The 25,462-nt window shown below is 26.9% G+C and overlaps 1 protein-coding gene across 1 annotated transcript in view; it reads right to left on the bottom strand.

The window, feature by feature from the left end:
* didum (dilute class unconventional myosin) overlaps window positions 1–16,861 on the bottom strand; it is a 39,416-nt gene extending 22,555 nt beyond the window's left edge. The window contains exon 1 of the mRNA XM_011503499.1: window positions 16,677–16,861. Coding sequence (XP_011501801.1) covers window positions 16,677–16,703 — 27 coding nt within the window. The 5' untranslated portion in view covers window positions 16,704–16,861. The remainder of the gene's footprint in view (window positions 1–16,676) is intronic.
* Between the last annotated feature and the right edge of the window lie 8,601 nt (window positions 16,862–25,462).

The following is a 25,462-nucleotide window of genomic DNA, read 5'->3' as shown; positions in this document are numbered from 1 at the left end:
CTTATCAGAAGCTTCGTGATGAAAATAGTATGAAAATTCAAAGTTTATCGTAATATCTTGCCGTTCTTTAAAGAAAAACTGCAGATACAATAGTTCATCGAGGATTGTAAAACTTATATGCGTATATGATAGTATGATAGGCGGCATAAGTCAATTGACAGTCGATTACCAGAGATTGTGAATCGATTCCGACGTTTATGGAGCAATGAAAAAGATTTCATAAAATATAAAAGGTTTGGAATATATGAACTTGCAAATTACTATTGATAAATATTGATGTTCTTGTAATTTTTTATGCTCTTTGACGACTTTTTTTATACTTTTTTTTTTAAATTTTAATACGTATTGTTAAATACATTTTTTTTCCTTTTAATTATTGACAATTTAAAAAAAACAGTTCTGTAGTTTTTATAACCATATAATTCGAAACTTTTGATAAAACTAAGGTATAAAATCTTTTTTCGACATATAATCGATCGAGTTACTTTAAGATAAATTCTGCGTAGAATTAAACATAATAAAGTTAAAAATTGCTATAATCACGTTTTTTCTTAGTTAAATTTGACTGATAAAAATATTACAACATTCTTGTAATTTGAAATCTAACTACCGAAAATCCTATTTCAAACCTTTACAATATAGTTTTAATACAATTGCATCACAATGCTCATTAATTCATTAAATTATAATTCATTATTATAAAAAAAAAAAAAAAAAATTGATAAACGTATCTTTGGCAGCTCTGTTTTAAAAACCAAACTGAAGAAATAAAAAATATACAAAAATAGAAATATAATATTTTATATATGACTTTAAATTATAGAAATAATTGAAGAAAACATTATAATTAGAAACAAGAAAAAATAATACGCAATTTTATATTATGTGCAATATTAATATTAAACGTCATTTAATGGATCGTGGTCAGTGGTCTCGTCAAAATATGAAAAATTTTATCTAACACTTACGACTTATCCGTAAACACGCTACTAATTAATTTTGATATTTGGGCTTTATTGTCGCGTTGTCTTAATTATTAGTCGTGCTATTTTAAGATCATACATATTTGCTGTCATATCCAGCCAAAATATTACTTTTTGTAATATATTCATTACGGCTGAATTGTGTTTTCATTTTATAGTTTCATATTGTTTTTATGTAACGTTGAATAATTGAATGCTTTCTCATTTTGCCACGATTAGCTACCGTTACTCATTAATTCAACGATTAAAATGAAAGCAAAAGCCATCTTCGCAATAATTGCACGAAGATAGTTGGTATTACACGATATATCATGTAGTGAGATAATAATGTACTCATTCATTGTTAAATATACTTTTGTTTATTTTCTGAGAACTATAACAGATATTAGTATTTTAAATAATTAGCATGTAGAGAAAGTTATTATATGATGTCGTTTTGTTTGAAATTTGGATTTGGTAATAGTACTTCTTAATAATACAGAGTATTGTCTTAGGTATGAATATGAAATTAATATATAAGTATCTAGATTACTATTTTCTGTATTGATATTCGATAGACAGCAGTGCTAGACTGTAATCGTATAGCATTTAATAATTATTTAATTATAAGTTTTTTTTATTCTAAACAATGTAAAATAAAGTAGTACGGCATATTTTGAGCCCAAATTGATTATTAAAACAGAAATAATTAATATATGTATATTATCCAGAGTAGGTTGACATCACATTTTATCTTACGTACTAAATAACTTAAATCCTACACTGTTTCTTACTTTTTATAGACGATCTTTATAATAATATTCTTATATTATAGAATATGAAGACAAATATACCCATTGATCTTTTCTCGATAATTTAAATTAAAGGTCAAATTTTTAAATAAAATATTTACTAAATTGCATTTTTCTTTCCTCAAGAATTATTTGTATACTATTTTGTAAACAACGGATAAGTTGTCTTTATAAATAAACAACATACAGTTTCAAATACTCTCTCTAGCTGTAAATCGATATTTTAATGATTAACGTATTATTTAATTGGCATAAAATCATTATTTTTTAACCATCGTAATTTCTATTATAATTCATTTTTACATACTATTTAAAAATGTTAAGTATATTTATGAAAATGAAAATGATAAGGTATAATTTATATGACTATAAATATGTACAAACTAATTTATACATATTTTTATCTTACACCGGTAATATAATATAATAATTTAACGCGCACATTATATGATCTTGGATTTCATGAATAACGTATTGCGTAGTAATTTTATGAATTACATGTACGATAAGTTAAAATTTTAGATTATTTTTTCTATGAATTTTTTTAAAAATTTTTAAATTACCGAATTTTTCAATTGCTTAAGCCTGTAGTTTCGTAAAATCTATAATGAGGTCGATGTATAAGACATTCAAAATATTATATAGTCTAATGAAGTGAATTAAATATTTATAATAATTCAATGCTATGCAATATTTACGAAAATGTTATTACTAATTTATAAAAAATTAGAGATGGTAAGTGAAACAAAAAATTTCTATAAAATTTTATCTTAACAATGTTATGAGTGTATTATACTGTATTCCTTTGATTAAAAAATAAATTAAATGTAGGTCCCTATTTATTGAAGCATACTTATTAATTAGATACATATGATTTTAATTGTTTCATTGGCATGTGCGAATTATTATTATACGAAGTGTTGCCATATCACTTATATTTCTACTTTATATATTGGTTGCTATATTGGTGCGCAGGTGATTTATCTATATTTGTGGTGAAGCTTAGCACGATTACAGGCATGTGCATAACAGATCAGAGCCGAAACTTTCTCTTTGCGATCTTAGGGAAAAGGGGAAAAAGAGGTTCGGGGCAGCTTCATAAACAGGAGCATCCGTCGATAGGGAAAAAATCAGTCTGTGATCGAGGCGCGGCAGTTATGTAACTCCGTAAAAGAGAAAGTGTTGGAAGGACGTTTTTGCAGGAGCTATTTTTAAAAATCATACCTGCAATTATAAATATACAAGTCGTAATTTTTTTTTGTAAATCTCCTTTAATGTACGGGTCTTGATTATTGCAAATTTGACTTGATACTTTAAATATACCGAAGGTTTACCATTTTGAGAGCCTTTATTGAGAAAAAAAAAATTTATGTTTTAATGAGTAGACATAAATTTTGTATGTCGATTTATTTAAGAACAATAAAATTAAAAGCTGTCTGTATGTTTTAAACGTTTCAGCATTATACTATTGCGTTATTATTTTATATATCGCTGTTCTGTTTTCTCAAAAACAATTTTCTCTATTTTTGTCAACATGATTAACATATTTTTGTTTAATTATATTTCAGATTTATCAATGGTTTGATCAATTTAACAACCTTAATTCTTCAGTTATCTTAATAAATAAATCATGTACATTTATCCACTGCTTTTCTGTTTATTTTTTTGTAATATTTTTATGTTTTAGATCTATATAGAAATAGAAAGAATAACAGAAATGCTTCTTTATTACTTAGATCATGGCTACGACGTTAACGCTAATACTATTTTTAAATAATTTATACACTTTTAAATACGTGTTTTTAAATGATCCTAGTTTAAATAATTCCAATCAGTATGGTTTTATACTTAAAGACTTTGGTTTTGCTAAAACAAAAAGTAAAAAGAAGACACCGAAGAGAATCCAGCGGTGAAGTCAATGAAAAAATGCATGCGTAAAAATATATGTTATCGGGTTGCATGGAAGTTACCAATTTTTATTTAAATTAAAATTTTTTTATAAACGAGTATCGCTAATATGTATGAGTGCTTGTGAGAAAATATTATGTTACCATTGAATGTCCGTGACCGTTTAAACATACTTTTACTGGTAAATCGGTATATAAAACTCATAGTATAAACCAATCGCGATGCGAATTTTACGTTGATACTCTTTTTAAGCTAATTAACTTTTTTTATCAATTTATTAATTTTTTAATATGTATCTTTCTTAATGTTTTTTTCCTTTTCTTAATTATTTTTGGAAATAAATAATTGTAAAAAGTTTGAATTCAATTTTAATGTCTAAAATATTTTCATAGTGAATTGATTTTTGTTATATTTCCATAACAAAATAGAATTTAAGCTTTTTCACAGTGGTTGTTTTTTAACATGGATAAGTTTGTATTTGTTTTCGTGAATACTGCATTGCCTACAAAGAAATAGATTTAATTTCATTGTTTCTGATCGATTTATTAAAAATTAAAAATTTATTTTAGTTTAAAAAAATTAATATAAAAAGATTCATGCTACATTAGATGACTAATAGAATATTATCAAGAGACAAAATTAATTTTAAATGTATGTTTTGATTGTATTTATCAATCAATAACAATATTTTATTTAATTAAATTCAGTACTTTTGCATTACCTGAAAACTAAATGAAAAAAGACTATAATTTAACAGTATTAATTTCCTTAATTTAACTTTATTTATTTAAAATAAGGTAACATTTTCTCATTCCACTCGATTGAAACTATTCAATTATTTAATCTTTAAGTAATATAATTACACCACATATATAGGGAAGTGAAATGTCATTAATAGTTGTAAAGTGCATCATTCTTATCGTCATAATCCACTAAATATTATCCGCAAGATTGCAGCATTATTTTTTGCACAATTTCTATCAAATTTCCGCGTTCAATTTCGTAAAGATTTCGTTCAACGAAAGTTGTGAATGCATTTGCTCGGGGAGCAATGGAATTAATGTTAAAGGTATCTGAACGAGCCTCAACTTGATATTGCGCCTTGGAAGTTCGTGTCTCAAGAAAGGAAAATTCAGAAAAAAGTGAAAGTCGAAAAGTGAGAGAATTCGTGAATTTGTAAATGTAGCTTTTGATCTTGAGCTATATTTATTCACTATATTTGTTGTGTACGCGAGTTTTTAGTAATTCATTTTCATAGATGGTCTTCATTTTGCAAGGAGGTGCATCGTCCGTAAAAATCAGATTAATTGCTATCGGGATTGGAATAGCTGAATCAGATTGATTCATAGAACTACCAGAAAACATTTAATTACCAAAGTATTGTGTAAAGCTTTGTTAAAAATAAAATAATCATTAATAAACTAGATATTAAATGATAAGCACTCATTACAAAATTTACGCTAATTTAATTTAAGGTATCGTCGTTGACATGCATCGACGCCTCAGAATTTACTAAAAAACAGCTTTACTTTTTTTTATAAAAATGATGTGTTATTCGCGATGAAAAGATTATAATCATTACGTGTTAATACAAATGCTCTGATTGTTCTTATTTATTTAATTCTATTTATTGAACATTGTCAATAAACTCAAATAATAAATATAATCGAAAAACGTTCATTTACTTGTTCTACGCAAACGCACGATCTTTCTATACAATTAATTTCTGACACTCCACTGACATGAAACGACTTATAGCTTATTAAATTTTGGTATATCATTTAGTATATTTTTCAATGTGTACATTTATAATAGAAGCTAGTAAATAAGATATTGACAGAATCTAGATTCGGCTTACCCAAAATCTTATGAGAGTCGAGAAACCTCTAAAGTACATCAGTCCTATACCCGTAGGCTTTCTATAGCATGTATAACCTAATTCATGCACGTGGTCTTTCGTTCAACGGGAAAAGGACGATGTAACATGATTGCAGAATGGGAAACGCACGTCGTCCGCATAGATAGTAAGTTGCACGGCGTGCACGTAACGGCGGGAGCGAAATTAGAACGGCGTACTCGCGTTCTCACGACACTGCGCTTTACATAATTGCGTTCGCGAATCGAAAGGATTCGAGTTATGTTATGATTCTTCTCGTGACCTCGTAAAGTTCTCCCTTGGAGCGAACTCGGCAGCGTCCTGCAGCATTTCAGAGTGCTAATCTTCATAGTAGTACGAATGGCTTAATCGAATGAATCCTGACGCCCTTACACGCTTTTTTCCGTTACACACGTACTTCCTGAGCCTATACTTTGAGCCAATTCACACCTAGATCCGAACATCCTATTAACCGAATTATCGAAGTACGAGGCTTGAAGCTTAAAAAGAGCTGTATTTTCTTTTGAGCTCTACCATCTATTTATCGAATGAGCTCGAGTGCCTTTAAAGCATCAATTTGGAAAACAAGCTGAATTTGGACTACCGGAAAGGGTCGATTAAGTCACTCGGGCATTAAGCGATTTGCAACGCGAATTTTACTGTAACGTGTTGAACCACTAGCGGTAAAGTCACGATCGGTGCGCCACAGTTATTTTCTTACGCACCATTTCATGTACAACCGTGAGTTCGTTTACCGGCGAATGACTTTTGATTTCATCATTTTGTATGGAATCATTCTTACATTAGAAAAGATCGAGCACCGCTTTAGTTAAGACTCTTGAGCTCTGCGAAAGGAAGTTTCTCACAACCGGTAGAAGCTTCTGGAAATCCGTTCGCCCTCGGCATAAAAACGCGAATAATTGCACAACCTATTTAGAATTATCTCGATAATTAGTTCTTCATTATTAGGGTATGCACTCTCTGTGTTTAGCATGTACCGTGTAAATAATGTAAACAACCTTCTGAAATAGCCAAGCCGTTTGTAGACGCCTCGTGTGCTTTTCACACACTTGTTCTATTACGTGCATAAAATTTTTTATGCGCAATATACTTTGCCAAATATTTAAACTACTTGTTCGATATAAATATTTTTTTCAAATAAGTACTTAGTAAGGAAGTACAATGTTTATTTACAATAAAGATATTATGTTGCTCAATAGGTTTGCTAGAAGTGAGAAAAATATACGAATGATATACATTATATCGAGAATGAAAATGTAAATTGTATTTATTATCAATGTCTCCGTTTAAATGGTCCTTTCCGTCATTAGTGAGGGAAGAAAGGTGAAATAGCATACGCCGCTCGAAATCCATCGTTCGAGTGAATTTTACGCGGGTAAACGTACTACAAATCTATCAATCGGATCATCTCAAATGATAGCTTATTCAAATTCACATGCATCATCATCGTTCGTTTCGGTTAATTTTTGCAAATTGTAACGATGACACGAAAGGCTCTCCAATTATTAAACGATAGCTCTACTTGGCTCCCGATGGCTGAACCGTCTTTTTTTTTCTTTCAGCGGCTCGTGGCCTAACGGTAAAAAGCCAATGCTATACGAGTGGACTGCTTTTTCTTTGTCTGCTGTGGCTTTGTAAAAACTTGGTTGTCGCTATTCGACGTTTTTTGCTGCTCATACGTGAGACTCAATGTCCGGCTATTGGTATCGTTGTTGTACGCCTGCATCGTATGCCTGAAATATAACTTGTTCTGTGTTATTTATAATCAAACCAGAATTTCTCAATATTTTACATTATTTATGAATTTAATATGTTGGCAATCTGTAATATAGCTTTAATAAGCAATTGCTCAGTGAAAATTTGGCATTAAATGATATATTTACAAATCGAAAAATTCGGGTGTCATTTATGAGAGAGTATCGGTCGGTATTATCAAGTTTACTTATACTTTCTAATCGTGATTTATAACAAGTGTTGAGAACGATGGCGTGGTAATATTTATGTGCATAAACAAAAAGTCAGACGGTAAAACTGAATAAAAGCGCAGAGTATATTAAAGAAAGGAATTGTATTTTCGCTCAAGTCCAAATATAAGTGTCATGAAATACTTGTATTTAAAGGCACTAAACATATAACTATTCCAGCAGCGGTAAGGAAAAATAGGTATTTTACAGTAAAGTAAAGATATCAATAAAATGGAGCTAATAAAAGTATCTTGCGCAAAAAAGATCACAAGATTTTAAGCTTACTTTGATATGTTCCGTCATGACAATAAGCAATAATATAGAATATAAAGCATAGAGGTTCCTTAGGAGTCTCTCTGATTTTCGTTTAGTGCCGAATACCCCTGCCATATTTTTTATGCGGGAATCTCGTTAGAATCGAGAGGTATTCGACCGATCTATGGCTTCTAAACTGCCCCCTTGTTTTTTCCTCTTGGAAGCCAAGAGCCCCTTTCTACGCTACCTCGGCTACCTTTTTACGGTCTTTTATCGCTCGTTCCAAGAGATAAGGCTTTTATTGCGTTAAGGCAGGCGTTCAAAGACTATCTTTTGCGATGTCTAAGCAGAGTATATGCGCGATGTTTCAGTTCGCGTAATTGACGCGAACTGAAGGTACACCTTCAGTTTTTTCTTATAGCTTAATCGGTTATTCTATAAGGAATTTTGTTGCAAATATAGTGTATTGTAATAGAAAAAGTATTTATATTTTGACCTAAAATATAATTTAAACAATACATTATATTGAGTCATATATATTTCTTAATGTTTTTTTTTTTTAAGTTTTATTAATTTAATATTTTAATTAACTTAGGTTAATTTAGCGAATTGGATTTTTTGAAAAGTATTGACGGTAAGAGTAATTTATTAAGATTGTTGATTTCTTTCTTATTCGAATAATAACCTGATTTCAATTAAAATATTTAGATTATTTAAAATGCCCTTTAATTTTTCAACACTTTGTTGTTAATAATATTACGAATCTAATACGTTTTATATACTATTTTGATAAAATATAATTGATTAATCAAATTGATTACACGAGCTGTTTTTTTTAATTCTTTAAACCGGAAATTCTTATGAAATAAAATGCTGCAATTGTAACTGTATTATAAAATTATAAAATAATTGTTGAATAAATAAAAGAAAGGAATGATATCATTTCACTCTAAGTACAATAGCGTTCAATATTAAAATTTTCTCCTAATAATGAAAAATATTAGTAACGTTAAAACACAAGTAAATTAAAATACATGTATCATAAGTTTTTAAATAATTTGTTTCCTGGCTATCGAAATATAATGAATGTCAATAGTTTGTAGATCAGTATGTAAAAGAAACAATATCTTTTTGGCGAAATTTCTTCACTTGTCTTAATGCAACTTTTCCATTACATGGAACATCAGTCTTAAATTAATATCATATCAGCACAATCGTTATTTTTGTGAATATAAATCAAGCCGCACTGAATACATGTTTACTTTTATTTACAGGAAAACATTTGGAAAGAGCAAGATGGCGTAAAAATAATATTTTTAAACCGAGACTTAATACATACGGCCGATTTGTACGTTATAACATGATTAAAAAAAAGGAAACACCTGCCAATATGAAAGTATTAGATTTTTGCTTTAATTAAGGAAATAATAAAATATAGTTATTATACTTGGCCATAATAATAATATTAATTTTATCCAAAATTGACAATTTTATATATTTTAAAATACATAGTGACTAAAATATGATTCCACGTTTGCAAGTTGTATGTAGAAAATATTATAGAGGAATAAATTTCTTACTTTATCAGCAATTTCCTTAACTGTACTGCTACATACTTTTTCTTACAAAAATGCTCGAAAAAAGTTTAATACACGTTTGTATTACAAATTTATATTATATTAAAGGAAATTTTTTTAAATATTTTTAAGCACTGAATTATCATATTAATAATGTAATTAAGTATATAGCATAAATTTTTATTATTATTTATTTTTCACCTGCATGTGACTAACGTCACTGACGCAATATATATATATATATATATATATATATATATATATATAAAATTAATGTAATAAATAGGAAAAATTGCGTCACTAAATTTCGAACAATTTTCGCCAAAGAACATATAACAGTTAGATAGATAACTAGATAGGTAGATATTTATATTAATAGTTAAAAAAAATGTAAATAAAATAGGACAGTTATTCACTCAACAGATCAAAGAACATATGAAAATGGGCTGCATCGGAAGCATTATTTTGTTACTACATAATCTTATCAGCCTACATTCATGATTCAGTATAAACAGATAGATGTGATCGGCTATTTTATTCTTTATTCATGAATTTATGTGAAGTGGCGGAAGAAATAAAGTTTTTGCGACGGAACATAATGCAATTTTGTTTTGACATTCATGTGCGGGTTTGCGCGAATACAAGGAAAATAAAACAGTATTGTTTTATTATTTACATATAAATCATTCATGTAATAACTGATTATCGATTAAATGATTATTATGAATTAAACGATGAGCAAATAGAACTTCTCCGCTCAGTCAACAATAACGAATGTTTCATGACGAGTTGTAGAAACTTATTGCGCAATATTGTAATTTATATGAAATAATGCAAAATTAAGTAAAGCTTTCTATATGAATACATCCATATTGATTTAAGATAAGACGTGAGATGTGTTTGTAGAATGAAAAATTTGATCAATTGGTAAAAAATTCTGAATTTTAATTGTTACAATATAGTGTTATGATTTAATGTATAAATGAAAAATGAAAGTAATAAACAATGTGGTATTTCTATTTTTTTTTTAAGAAGCACGGAAAATAATATTACTAGATTAAGAATTTGTCAATATGCGTGTGCGCGTGTGCTCACATTTGTATGCGTATATTCGGATCTTCTCGAGCATAATTATATTACGAGAATACCAAAGTTCCGTTACATCTTGAAGAGTATAGGTAAATGTAGCTTCCGTCCGATTTGAAAGGGTAGTTGTCTATATGTGCAGTATTAAAGCAATTTATTTATATGATTGAGTAAATAAAAAATCGTATTAATTATGTATGACTGACTTTTCCTTTGACCTGTCTTTGTGAACATTATTTTCAATCCTACAAAATGTATGCCAAGTAATAGCAGAGTTCCATGTAACGGCACGTGTACATAATTCTAAAATGAGTTTTCTATTTTGTAAAAATTTACCTTTAGTAAAAGGAAATTATTTATTTAATCAATAAATGCTCACTTATTTCTTATATCAATTGACTCGTTTTATATTTATCAATTTTAAATACGGTAATTTTAAGTATAATCCATTATCTATATAATAGATAAAATTTATAACCTATAAATTCAATTATTACATGAAACTGCGTAAATTTTCTCATATACCAACAATCTAAAAAAAATGGATCTATCCAGTTCTATTTCTTTATGGAATAAATGAGTAGAAAGCGAATGGAATTGAGATACAGGAACGACTGATAAATATTAGAAAAACGCATCGAAATTTTAAGATAATTATACTTGACGAGGTATTTAGTATCGACCGTTTATACATAAAGTTCTCAAAAATTATGGATGGCTCGAGTGTGAATGGATTTATTTGAGTGTTTAACGATTACCCAAATGAAAATTGATTGTAACATTTAATCGCAACATCTATCGACAAGGCAATCATAATAAGCCGTGAGAAAATGCTTTCCCATAAGTATCTTCTAAGCAATAGATTTCAATAGAATTATTACTCAATCCATGTTTTGTGATGGTTAATTTAATTTTATTAATTACAGAATTAAAATTTTAGTGTCAGGTAGAAATCGATTTTTTTGAACAATCAATTAATTTTGATCATGAGAACCGATAAAATTTTCTTTATCGCCTCTGATAAGCTTTCGAGTGCAATAAAGTTGCTCATTAGCCACGCTCGCTATAATTATTGCTATTAAATTCTTGATATATTTCTTTTTATATGATTTCATTTACTCTTTTGTACAGAAAACTTTACGCCTATTGGTTACGATTCATCTATTAAACATTAAATATTAAATATAAATATTAAATATTTCTTTACATAAAATTAATAATAATGTAGTATTTTACAAGTATAAATTATAATTTTAATCTTCTTATAATTTTATTTAACATTATAATCTTATTACTATAATACGTATATATATATATATATTTATAGATGTATATATAATATCAGAAATAATTTTAAAACTATTTTCAAAAATCTTTAAATTTAATCTATTGTTATTGTTCGTTTTTAATGCCATTATAAAATAACTTAAGATATTTTCCGGTGAGCGCATACGAATTTATTTGATCAAGTCTATGGAAGCAAAATTGTTCTTTAAATATAGCAGTTGCGTCCAATGCTATTAAATAGTGGTAGTCTTTGTTCTAAACTAAAAGCCAGTAAAATACATTTATTTAGCTGTATAATTAGAAATCCAGCGGTATAACCTCGAAAATTTTCCATATCTTCCTAAAGTATTGCTGGTAGCACGATCTCCCTTTTACTCTCGGGAAGATAGATTTCTGAGAAGTATTTCTTGAAGGAATAAAAGAAATGGCGGCTCAGGGTAAATATTTCTGAGACTTAAAAGGGGGAAGAGAAAAGGAGAGATGTGTCGAGCAGCAGCATTCACGCGAGATGGAAACATATCGTATGCCTAAATTCGAATTGAACTAAGCAATAAATTCACTGAATTCATACGGATGCCATTGGAATGTATTTTATTTTCTAGTTGGCACATAAGATCGAGAAAAGTGATGGCAAGGGATCGGGAGGACGGAGAGATACAACCATGTGCGCAGCGAAGGTGAAAGGATAACGTGAGAGTAAAGAACGAAGGCTCAGTTGCTCGTTTGTGAACGCTGCTTAACATCTAAGGACCGCTTGACCTTAAGTAGAATGGAAGCAAAAAGGAATTTATGTTACTCGCCTTTTCCCGTCGGATTTTGCCGTGAGTGTGAAGAACGCGACCGTTTCTTTTTCTTGTCACTTTACAAGCTCAAGTCGAGTTTTGTTGCGTTAGCTGCTATTTGTAATGAGTCCTACGAATACTATTTGCGTCGTCCCTGGGCGATTCTGTAAGTCGTAAAAGGAGTCTCCTTATATGTTCATTTTTATAATCGTGCTTACACTACACCTGTGCATTATTGTTATTTGATTGTATCAATCATATTTTTGCTTTCATAGTGGTATATTTACTGTGTTTAGTACTGATAAAGTTCCATGAAATGAAGTTATATATTTTTTAATGTAATGTAATAAAATTTAGCTTAGAATAAGTGTTATAATAAATTATTTTCTTCCGTTTAATTATTTTTATGTATTTTGAAAATTATTACAATTTTCAATGGAGTTAAATACACAACGCATTGTGTCTCAATTCTTATTTGTGAAATAAACATGGCATATTCTAATATTGTACTTCAATGCAATGTGGTTAATAAGTATCTTAGTTTATAAAAAATCGTTTGGATTTTATGATAGTGAAATAAACTGGTAAATTATATTACTGGAAAGATGCTTGACCTAGACTTTTTCTTAAATCGTTGATAAAATAATACTTGATTAATCGGCAGCTGAAATCCCATTAGTTTATTCCTTCCTTACATCCACATAAGAATGAATGTTCTTGTTTGGGCTGTCGGACACATTATTAATTACAATTTGTCACTCATGTTTGACAGCTTTTGAACAATTGAACTTGCAAAAACCAAGTGCGTAAAGTGACCCATACGCGTATACACGATAATGGGAGGTTTTCCATTATGTAGTGAATGGTATAATTACCGATGATTTGAACTTTGTAAATACGTATATAAGAGGGGCATAACTTCTCCAAAAAAAATTTATATTTCTAAATTCGTATAGCCACTTTATTTATTTTACCATTGCATCAAGATTATTGTATGTTTTTATTTCATAACGATTTACAATTTTGCGATTTGAAAGCTTTATTATAAGTAACAAAATATGATACTATAATTTATAATTATAAATTCAGGCGATATTTTGTAATTATTATAAAATCCTCTTTTATTAATTTATGAAGATTTTCTAGTACGATATTAATATTAAATTAAGAATAACGAAGAAAAAACTTTTCAATTTTCCAATATTAAAAAGAATGTTTTTCCATGTTATCCAAATCGGTTGTTTGAATAATCACTTTTTTAAATATTACTAGAATGCTCTATGCCATTATAATTACTATGTATATAAATTAGTTCACAACAGATATACATATTAAGACCATTATTTTATAAATAATTGACATAAAAAGCAATTAATTTAATTGTGCGTTACTTATTTTTTTCTTGTCTTTAACATTCTTATACATCCAGAAATTATTCAAATACACGAAACTACCGATTGATGTGATATGCTGGTTTTTATTATTTGATTAATTTTTATTATTTTTATTATTTTTGTTATTTATTAAGTTATATTAAAAATATAATAAAATTGAGCCTATTTGATTTTCTATGTAATAAAAAATGTTAATTTTTTAGCTGCATTGAAAATATCTAATAATGTATATATAATAGTCCTTTGCAGGTCAATACCATTATTATTGATTTTAGTTTTCTTACTGGATTATATATATATTACAACGATACACAGATAATATTTACAGTCGATCATTCTATTTAATAATAAGACATACCGAGCATCATTGCATCATTGATTCACATGGCTCTGATTTATATAAAATCTATTAAATTTTACTTTTAACAGATTTTCATGTAAGTTTTCTGCAATCAAAAAATATAAAATTATATTATCTTATTTTCAATTTTATCATTATTATTTCCACTTATATCTAAGTTCTTTTAGATCACTAAAATAGATATAAGAACTTTATATTAATAAAAAATAATTAATATAATACGAAATAAATATAATAAGAAAAAATTAATGCTTTTAAACATAATGAACAGGGTCCTGTAGTAGATTTTTAGTAACACAAAATTGTATGATTATATAATTCAGACACGAATTCAGTTTCGAAAATGGAATTTAAAAGGTATCAATTTATTAAGTCAAATACATTATCGTAAATTTCATAATATTTATAATACAAATCTTTATAAATAATAATACGACAATGGTAGATGGAATACTTTGAATACATTTTTTATAATATTTCTCTATTGATTACCAGTTTTATTTCCATGTAATTGGCTTTTATTTATTACGTTTATTATTTATTAACGTATTTGTTTGTTATATTTCAAATATTATATTGTTTTATAGAATTTAGTACTTGTATATTTTCAATTTATCATTTATAGTCATATATAAATTATAAATATATACTTTCATTAATTTATAAATAATTTTTCACAAGTTTTTGCAATTTTCCAGTTTCATTAAAACGTGAAAAATGAAATATAGCCTTTATAATATATACATAGAATTTCAAAATATATTTATAATCTTTTTATAATAAATTAAGAATATATATATATATATATGTTTGGAATTCCAGCTACCAGTATGATCGCAGATCACGGTGGGTGGATTAGACTATTTTGGATGGTGGATTAAATTAAAATATTGCGCTTTAATCTAAATGTGATATATTGGAATCGTATTTAACAATAAATTCTTATTTTCTATTGGGTGGTTCAATCCTGAACAATATATATATATATATATACAGTGAGAGACACAGAGAGAGAGAGAGAGAGAGAGAGAGAGAGAGAGAGAGAGAGAGAGAGAAAGTATATTTGACGAAATGGAAGGACTTAAGAGTGTCCTTTTTAACGAAATTTGGCGTTTATATTTACAGATATTAGTATTATCTTTGCTCGATAAATGGAAATAATTTTTTTGTTAAGCTAAATCGCCCCACTGAAGTATCATTAATAATTATCGAAATACATGTGACAATATACTTTCATACATTTTTTATTTCTGTTTATTAATATAAATGATCATACCAATTGCTCAGCGCAGTAGGCACTTATTTCTGAATCGAATTAGCAAATAATCATTAACACTAACGAATGTGCGAATAGTAAAGATGATAAGTGAACGACTAAGAAGCGAGATATATCCTGTTGTTTATGTACGTCGACTAATCAGCCATATTACTCCATAATTTTCGTTCCTTGTCAATCATAAGAATAATGAGAAAAATCGAGGTAGCAAGTGACGCGTGTCCTGTCCTATTTATTTTATCAGGTCAGCGGTGTCGAGACTAATGCTCGACCTCGAAACCTGAGGTGACTTGCGCACCAAAACTGCTGATGTTGCTCCTAGCAGCTGATCGTCAAGCAATCAATAGATTTATTTCCATATGTCTCTCTGCTGTTATTGCAGCGCTTCCTGCATTGATAATACGAACGAGTCCAGTAACGGTGTGATAATAGTTCGACGCTAATAATGGATTTTGAAACCCATGCATACAAAAATGATCGCTATCTTTTCATCTTTCGTCTTCTTTTTGGTAATCAAGTCCGAACAGAGACTTACGAACCTGACCTGTGGCGGTTGTTTTCTGGCTTGTTCGAGATTACCCGCGTATTGCTTCGTCAATTTGGCTTTGTTCGGCAGAAGGATGTTTTCATTATTTTCTAAAGACTATCGTCCTAAGAATATTCTAAAGATGTGGTCAATTTAAAAATTCCAATTAAATATAACAGCAGTTAAGACACTGCACAATAAAATTTTTACGTACAACAATTTCACAGATTAAAATGTATCTATTAATGAAATAAAACAATTGAATATAAGAAATTATTTGCAGATTAATTTGTACATGCATAAAAGTGAAAACAAATTCGTTTCATCAAAAACACTCAGAGATAAGGCGGCAATAAACGGTTTGAGGGAAAAATTGGAATAGTTCAAGTTATGATTAGTACGAAAATTGAGGTTTTCAATCACAGAAGAAAGACTAGAAGAGAATATACAAATAAGTGAATTATTCAAATATCTATTTACACATATAGTCCGAGACATTCGGTTTTGCTTCTACTATTATGTTCACCGGTCAATGACCTAGTATGACCGGGTGAAAATGCGTTCGGTGGTCCAGTATAAGTCTCATTACCTTGACGTAGAGCTCGATGGTTGTCATATCGGAGTTGGAAGCTCTGGGGCCTCCGTCCCGCCGCCGATCACGTCGCAGCGGACGATCGCCTGGCACACCGCTCGGACATAATGACACTTGAGCACACGCACACACAATCACTCACGAAAAACCTCTAAACTCAGCCGTGGCGCCGATCCAGCGCCGTCGCGCCAACTGCGATGTCGTACCGCGATCCGCTACCTCCGACGCCTGCGCCGTTCGCAAATCCCCTTCTCTTCATTCGCGACCTCTACCAGCTTCCCCTCCTCCGACGCCAACTGCCACCCCCACCGTCGCCTGGTATTATCCCAGCCACGAGATTGAGAAACATGAGGGGTTGTCTACTCAACGGCTGTTGCTTGTGTCAATTCAGACCGATTGTGTCTCGATTTTCAATTCCAGAATGCTAGTTAGATGGAAATTGGCAAAGGATTTTGTATTCGCCGTTTATTTACCTATCTGCCAAAATTTATAACTCTCGAGGGTTTAAATTAAATTTACCTACGTTGCTTCCGTTTATACTCGGATGTATTCTCCATTCTTCATAGATTCATAATTTTATTAAATAATGTATTTTATGATACACTAAACACATAGCACATATTTGTATACGCATGCGCGCGTATATAATTAATTACAAAATAATTAAATAAGGCTGTAAGAAATTGCCATTAATCGTCAAAGAAATTACAACATATATTACATAATATATTTATGCGGTATGAAGAAGCAGATATCCTCCGGAACACCGTCATATATGATCTATGAGGAAATGTACTTTGTCGGTTACTATTGTAATTCACTAAATTTATGGATAACTATTATTATCCCTTGCAATAAATAACAAATTTTTTATAAGTCTTACGTACTTCGTTTCCTGTATAATTGATAGATTTTTCTAAAGCAGGCGTTTATTCGATTGAATTCAAAGTCAATTCGAAGAGATTTTTTTTTATACATCATATCCGAATTATATTTATTATATTTATTTCATGTGTTATACTTATTTTATAACATATATATATTTATATCCTCCATTATATTTTCTTTATATAAATTCTTATAAATTCGATAAATAACAGAATCCATTAATAATTTGTATCATATAAAATTCACAAATTTTCTTTATTTTTATTAATTTATTCATATATACATGTTTTTTCATTTATTTTTTGAGATCTGCGGGTCAGTGATAGTAATTAAATAATAAGAAAAAATCAAATAATATTTCTTGTATCATTAAACAATAAATTATCCAGTTTTTAAGGTATACATATACAATAATGTAGGATAATGATTTGACATGTTATATATTTAGATTTTTTACATCAAATTTTACAGTTAATTATTCACATTAATTTCGTCGATATTAAATTATATGATTTATTTTCGGATTATTTACATTAATTTCTTCGATATTACATTGTAAGATTTCCTTTGTGATCATTTATAATTAATTTGAAGCAATTCAATCTTATGTAAGCATAAACTTTTTCATTTCACAATAAAATTTTTCTCAATACCATTATGAGATAATATATTATAATTTGTATATTATGAACATGTTATTGTTCATGTATTAATCATATTTGTTTGTTGTTATGTTCTTGAGGGCAATTTTATAAAAATCATCAGCTTATAATACTTTGACAAACGGTATTTATGATTTAAAATCCTTGATTGTGACAAGTAATGTGACTTCTTATATTAATGTTTACGTGCTTTTTTTAGACTTTCTTTTTATGGATTTAGAGAAGCTCCTTAGAGGCAAAATTATCCGATATTATTGTAGAATTCTAAACCATAGTTCTAAATTGATGTTTAAATTTATATTTGCAAAAGATTTTTATTTTTACAAAGCTATGTATTATGAATTATATAATATTTTTATATTGTAAATTCAATATTTCTATAAATTTCAAATTTATATTAATATTGAAAATATTTTTTATAGTATGTTTTTAAATACTTCGTCACTTTTATAGAATCTTTTATGGTTTGTATGATTTTACAATAACGTAATAATTAAATGCTTCTATTTTATTATCATGTTTAATACAATATTTTTATTAAAATCCGTATTAACATAATAAAGTTATTCGATTTTAAATTGATAAAATTGTAAACTCATAATCAATAATGAGTCAACTATTTAACATAAAAGCATTCTACCATGATTACTTGAAAGAAATATATATGTTGATATATGTTGATTAGAAGAAGAAAAATTATTGACAAAAAGTACAGGAATCAATATACAGAAATATTCATAATTACTAGAATTGAATAATCAATTATTATTTATAAGTATGCAGATTTTATAATCATAATTTTTTGTTTGCTTTATTTAAAGCATTCTTACTAAAAAAAAAAAGAAAAACAAGAATATATGGAAATTCGACAGTATGAAATTATAGAAAATTCTTTTCAAATTAATCGAGATGACAAATGGTCCTGTCATTTATAATTGTTTATAAACAGTGAAGTTTTCTATTAAATAGAAAATACAATCGTAATATATATGTAGTAATAAGTTTAAATAGGAGTTTCTACAATTAATTTAAATGTAAAAATTACCTAGTTCTTTTTATCGTAAAATATTTTATTTGATTCTTGAAATAGTTTAAGATATTTTTGTAAAGTCTATAATATAATACAGTTGTTTTTTTTCAGTAACACGTAAAATATTACTACAGTTGTTAATAACGTTTGTAATATTTTAATAATTAGTATAATTATACTGCAGGTTGCGCCATCTTATGACGAAATTTTGAAAATAGCATATTCAGTTAGTTAAAGTATGGTAATTTACAAAAAATTTCGTTCATCTCATGTTTTAAATACAATTATTTTGCAAAAGTGAACAAATTATCCGAAAGAATCGAAAATTATATAATTGAATTAAATACGTTAGATTGTTTATAGTGTCAAATAAAAATAATTCAATAAATTCAATAAATTGATAATTAGAAACCAATAGATATTTCTGTTTGATTTTGAATTGGTCAAATTTGATTAATTACATACATGTTTAACGGCGCGTACTAAAATGTCAACAATCTGACTATTTCTATTGGCTTAGTAACAGCAACAAGATTAATGATAATCCGGGCAACAACGATGATTGACGATGATTGAATTAGAATGAAAATAAAAATATGGTTAACTATTATTATTGAAATATTAAACTAATTTATTTCATATAAATTATATATATATATATATATATATATATATATATATATATATATATTGTGTCATTATAATAATGTTTATTGGATGTATTTGTTGATTTATGTAGTTTTCGGATTTAACATATTTTCATGATATAAAATGTTTAAGACAAATCATAATTGCCGCTCCCCATTAATGACTAATTAAGAAATACATCACTTTAGCATAAATAAATTAATAAAATATAATAGTGCTAAATTATATATAATTGTTGTTTTCTGAGATATCTTTAAAAATATTTTGTAACTTGTTTCTTAATGAAATTAATTACATTAAAAAATATTTTTTAAATTTATTCTTTCCTTTTTTTATTAGAAATTTAGAATATTTCATCCTATAAATTAAATTTATATTGAAAATTAATTTTTTTCTATATACAAATTACTGATTTTGTTAAAATTGTCTTTAGATGAAATATATATTATTAAATAATGTATATTTTTATTGTGTATATTTAATAAGACAAATTTTAATGTACTGTTTTTGGGTTACTTAAAATGGATTGAATAGTCAATTTATTATTGGACATTAAGAGGTGAAGATTAAAATCAAACATATCTTTGAAGACTTTAGTAATAGATAAATTAATGTTTAAATTATTTAAGCGAAAAATTTAATTAATCCGAAATGATATTGTTCTTATAATAATAAGAAATATAGATGAGAATTTGATATGGTATAAATAGCACATCTTACATATTATGTGTTCTTTCTATAGATTTTATTTTTCATATAAACGTGTATAAATTTTTCCTTATATAAATTTGATTTCTTTATATCAATTGCAATTGCAATTTAAAACAACCAATTAATAATCCATTGATAATATTAGAAACTTTATATCATTAAATATAAAAATGAAATATAAAATTATTGTATCAATAGCTCAATTCGTAATTGTCTGAGAATTGCAATTATTTCAAAAGCGTGACCTAGAGATGATGCAGTCTTTATTTAACTTGTATTTAATGTTTTACCAAAGTTTTGAAAGTGCGAACATCAATTACTAATTCTTATCTACGTAACATTAGATCAGCTAAGAACGAGAAACTAAATTGTCGGTCTCGTGGAATCGTTGAAGGATAACCGTAAGCTAAATCAAGCCCAATTCATATGTTCTATTACGTTTATACATGTCATATATATAAAAACGGAATATTAACAAAACACGAGTGCATGAAAACTGGTATTTAATTTCTACGAGTAGATAAGATTAGGCATAGATCGATAGTGAAATATTTTTCAACGTTAGATTTTACATTTAAATAGCTTATTTTATGATTTATGTAATTAATTAAATTTTTTATGTTACTTTTTAATATATTTAAACGGAAAAATAGAAATTATCTTGTATTATATAATATACGTTATAAAATATAAGAAGAAATACTGAACATTTGAATATCTATTCAAATGTTATGCAATACAGGTATTTAAAAGAATAAATAATGTTTGGCATTTCATTGCCATATTGTTGAACAGTCTTAAGGGCTTCGAAATTCTAGTTAACTCTATGCTAAACAATGCTTAATTGAGACATATATTATAGTGGACGTTTATTTCCTAGACAAATCAATTATTTTAAAAATGAATAAAATTATATGCACACTCTTCAGCATTATTTTACTTACTATTTTCATTTCATTAGACTCGTATACAAAATAACTCACCCCTAATAAATATTAAAGTATCATACAAATCAGATTGAAAAATATCTTTAAGTTTATTTAATGTTAGCTCTGCTGCAAGTTACCAAAAAAAAAAAAAAAAGAAAAGAAGTGGGTGAGTTTTGGCGAGTCCTTCTAGAAGCACAAGCATATGTTCGTGAATTGGCGTATATCTGGATTGCAGTTTGCAGTAATTGCGTTAATAAATTAACGCCTTCCATGGGCTCTGTTTTTCTCTGCTTTTCCGAGTTGTATAAACTGCTTGTTGCCCCTGTACAATGTCGACCACACTTACTTCTTGAATGAGAAATAAATTAGCGCGTGCGGGATCATTAAAAGATCGTACTTTTTTTACCTATACCATGACTTGTTCACACATCTTTCAAAATTATCCCAATGGCCTCCAAAAGCTCATTAATATTTCATTTACATTATTCTGGCAGACGACTGTAAAATATTTTATGTAATAAAAATAATAATAAGAAAACGCTACGTATATAATTAGATATAAATATTAATCATAAAATATAATCATATTCATGATGTTACTATATGTAATTCTATATTGATTATTCCTATCGAGTCGTGGATAATTGAATAAATCTGCAGTGTATGTAATTCATGTAATGTAAGAAATCAAAATTTAAGATTTTGATAATTGAAAGTATTTAATCCATGAGTTTCTTGTAGAAATATATATAATAATGCAAATGAAAAGAAAAGAAAATTGAAATAATTTTTTTTTAAATACCTAATAAATCGCTTCCATTTAAAAAGATGATTACAATATAGATTATTTATAATGTAGGTAGAACGGCTGAATTAAATTTATTGCCGATATCCATTGTTTTATATTTATTAAAACTTTATCAATACTACTATTTGAATCTTAACTAATTACATAATGATATATTTTCATTACAAGAAATTAATTGTTTGAAGTTTACATTATTTACAAAAAATAATATATAAAATTTTGCATAATTATTTCAAATTATCATAAATTTAAATTACTGTAATAAGAATTAAGGATCCATGAACTAATGAATTTGTAATTAATACTTATAATCATTAAGATCTATATTTTTATTTTTATTTTTTATTTGTAATAATTATCATTTTAATTTTACTTTAATTTGCATTAAAAAGAAAGTTATGATTAATACGGATGAGTCTTTTTTTTATATTCTTCATGATTATAAAGATATTTTATGCAATTCTACAAAAATGCACATTTCTACGTAATAGATGTGCAAAACAATTTTGAGTTGACAACGATAGATTTCCTGAAAGAGATACAGGGAGAGAAAGGGAGAGTTCTATCAACGAAGCTGATAATCATATACAAAAATGATAAAGGATAATTAAAATTTAGACAAAATTTTATGAATGAAATAGAAAATATTCATTTTTTTATTGAAGTTATGAAAAATCTCAGTTCTGTTTTATCAACAGTTTAATCAAACAACATCTTTGTAATTTTCAATTATCAACATTGGGTTTAAAATTTTAGAAAAAAAATTATTATAATTTTGTTTAAAAACAAAGAAAATCAAATTTTTCTTAAAAATGTATTTAACATATTTTATTGAATAAGCGAATGTGATATTTATATATCTGAAAATAAAACGAAGCACGTTATGATGATCCACGCAGTCAATCTACTGTTTTCTGTTGAAAAAATAATATTTATTCTTTGTACAATTTACTTAAGTTTCTTAACAAAAATTTTTATTAAAAATATTATATTACAGACAAATATAGTTTATTCAATAATAATCACTTTCTGTGCGTTTTTTTTTTATAAATTTTGATCGTAATACTAATACATGTATTATATATTTAATTATTATATATTTAATTCGAATTACGCATAATAGATAAGAATAAGTTATCGAGCTTTATTGTCAAAAATAACGAAGAGAAAATAACTGAACAAGATAAAGGTAATGGTGACAGTAATGAAAAAAATTTAATTGTAAATTGCTGATGGCACTCAATATTATCGACCACTTGCTGACATGGAATTACACGATACCAAAGATTAAGTAATCAAATTGGAATAATAAAAATTGGAGATAAAAAAATTACTACAAAGGATATGGAAAGGTCTTGAACAAAAAAGTTATTAACAAATGAAAATATTGATACTTTAATAAGAGACATAATGAAAAAAGTGAATGCACAGAAGTACGTTGCATAAGACAGCTGAAAATAAAAAATAATGAATTTAATAAATTGATTGATTAGTAGGGGTACAAGAAGTGTATTTAAAAGAGCATCCAACATTTTTGAAAAAGAAATTTTATCAAAAGCAAATAAACAAAAATCATTCTATATAGTATTTTATAATAACGGTTAACAGATAATAGCAAATTGTTAAATTGACACTTAATCTGATTTCAACGAATAGAGTACAAAAATCAGAAAGAAACAGAGAAAAAGAAGAAATCAAAAGAAACAGAGCAAAAATGTTCCTTATATTGCGGTGTTAAAAAATGAAAAACTATGGACATTAGTTTGCGACTTACCAATCATTTGAAGAAGAGATATTTAGAAAATATTAGTTAATATTTTATTAAGATATTTATATGTACATATTTATTTGTAAATCTCTTAAGTTAATATAAATATGGGATTTCCGTAAAAGTTAAAGAAAATTTTAGAGAAAAGCTTGTTTAAGATAGTGAACATATTTTATAATGTGTAATGCATAATTGATAATGATTTGTAATTCGCACAGTTTTTAATAATCAGGAAATGATGAATACTCGGGAGATCAAATGATAATCATCTATAGATAAAATTACCGAAGAGAATAAAAGATCAGTTCATATGAAATTTTGTACTAATGTACTTATCCAAACGAAAAAAATAAGAATTCGATATTGCAATCAAAATTTAAATAAAAATTGAATCATATTCTACATTAATTAAATTGCGTATTGTTAAAATCGTGGTATTGTTAAAAGAAATATTAAATTTACAATTATTTTAGTTTCAATTTAATTTTACGTTTTATACTAGAATAGATCAATTATATAAATTTTTAACAGGGTATTTATTTTGTTAACTTCTGATTTAAAGGCTTACATTCGCAATCACATTTATTTCAATTTATGATTTTAATATTGATTCGTAACTTTATATTTAAAAAATAGTTAAATAAAAATAATGCCAGTTAATCAATTCATTTTTAATACAAGTAGTATAGGTTGGCACCGTTTGCGAATAAAGCATTACGGAATCAATTGAAAGGACTATTTTATAAAGCACCATAATCATATGTCTATCAACAATTTACATAATTAATGAAAATCAAATATTGTATCTGTAAGAAAATGTTACAATAAGGCTCAACATTTTTGTATAATTCATTTACCAATATATGTGATAAGAATTCTAATGGAATCATACTAATTAGTTTTATATTGTAATAAGAATTTTGAAAAAGAACAAAGAAAATCATATTATAAATTCTATAGATTGAAAATGATATTTTAATTACAATCAATGAAAAATTATAGAAAAAATTCGTCTTATATTTATTCTAAAATTACATTTTTTTTATTTGTTTAAATAGTTGATTAAGGGATAACATTAATTATTCTGAAGAAAGTGATATAAATTCTTTTTTTATATGTACATTTGTAGGAATTTAATTTTCCAACTGATTATTTGTATTTTGATTTATTATTAAAATAAAAAACTTCTTTAATAATTAAATAATTATATTCGTTCATTTACTAAATTATTCATTAATTATGAAACTACAGAGTATGAGGTAAAATAAAAAATTCCACTATTTAAATTTTATTGGTAATTTAATAAGCATTTACAGTAAAAGGAATCTTTTATAAAGTA

This window comes from Ceratosolen solmsi, unplaced genomic scaffold, assembly GCF_000503995.2.
Source record: "Ceratosolen solmsi marchali unplaced genomic scaffold, CerSol_1.0 scaffold10, whole genome shotgun sequence".
NCBI lineage: Eukaryota > Metazoa > Arthropoda > Insecta > Hymenoptera > Agaonidae > Ceratosolen > Ceratosolen solmsi.
Note: the sequence above shows the minus strand (reverse complement) of the source record. Positions and strands in the feature narration are given on the sequence as shown.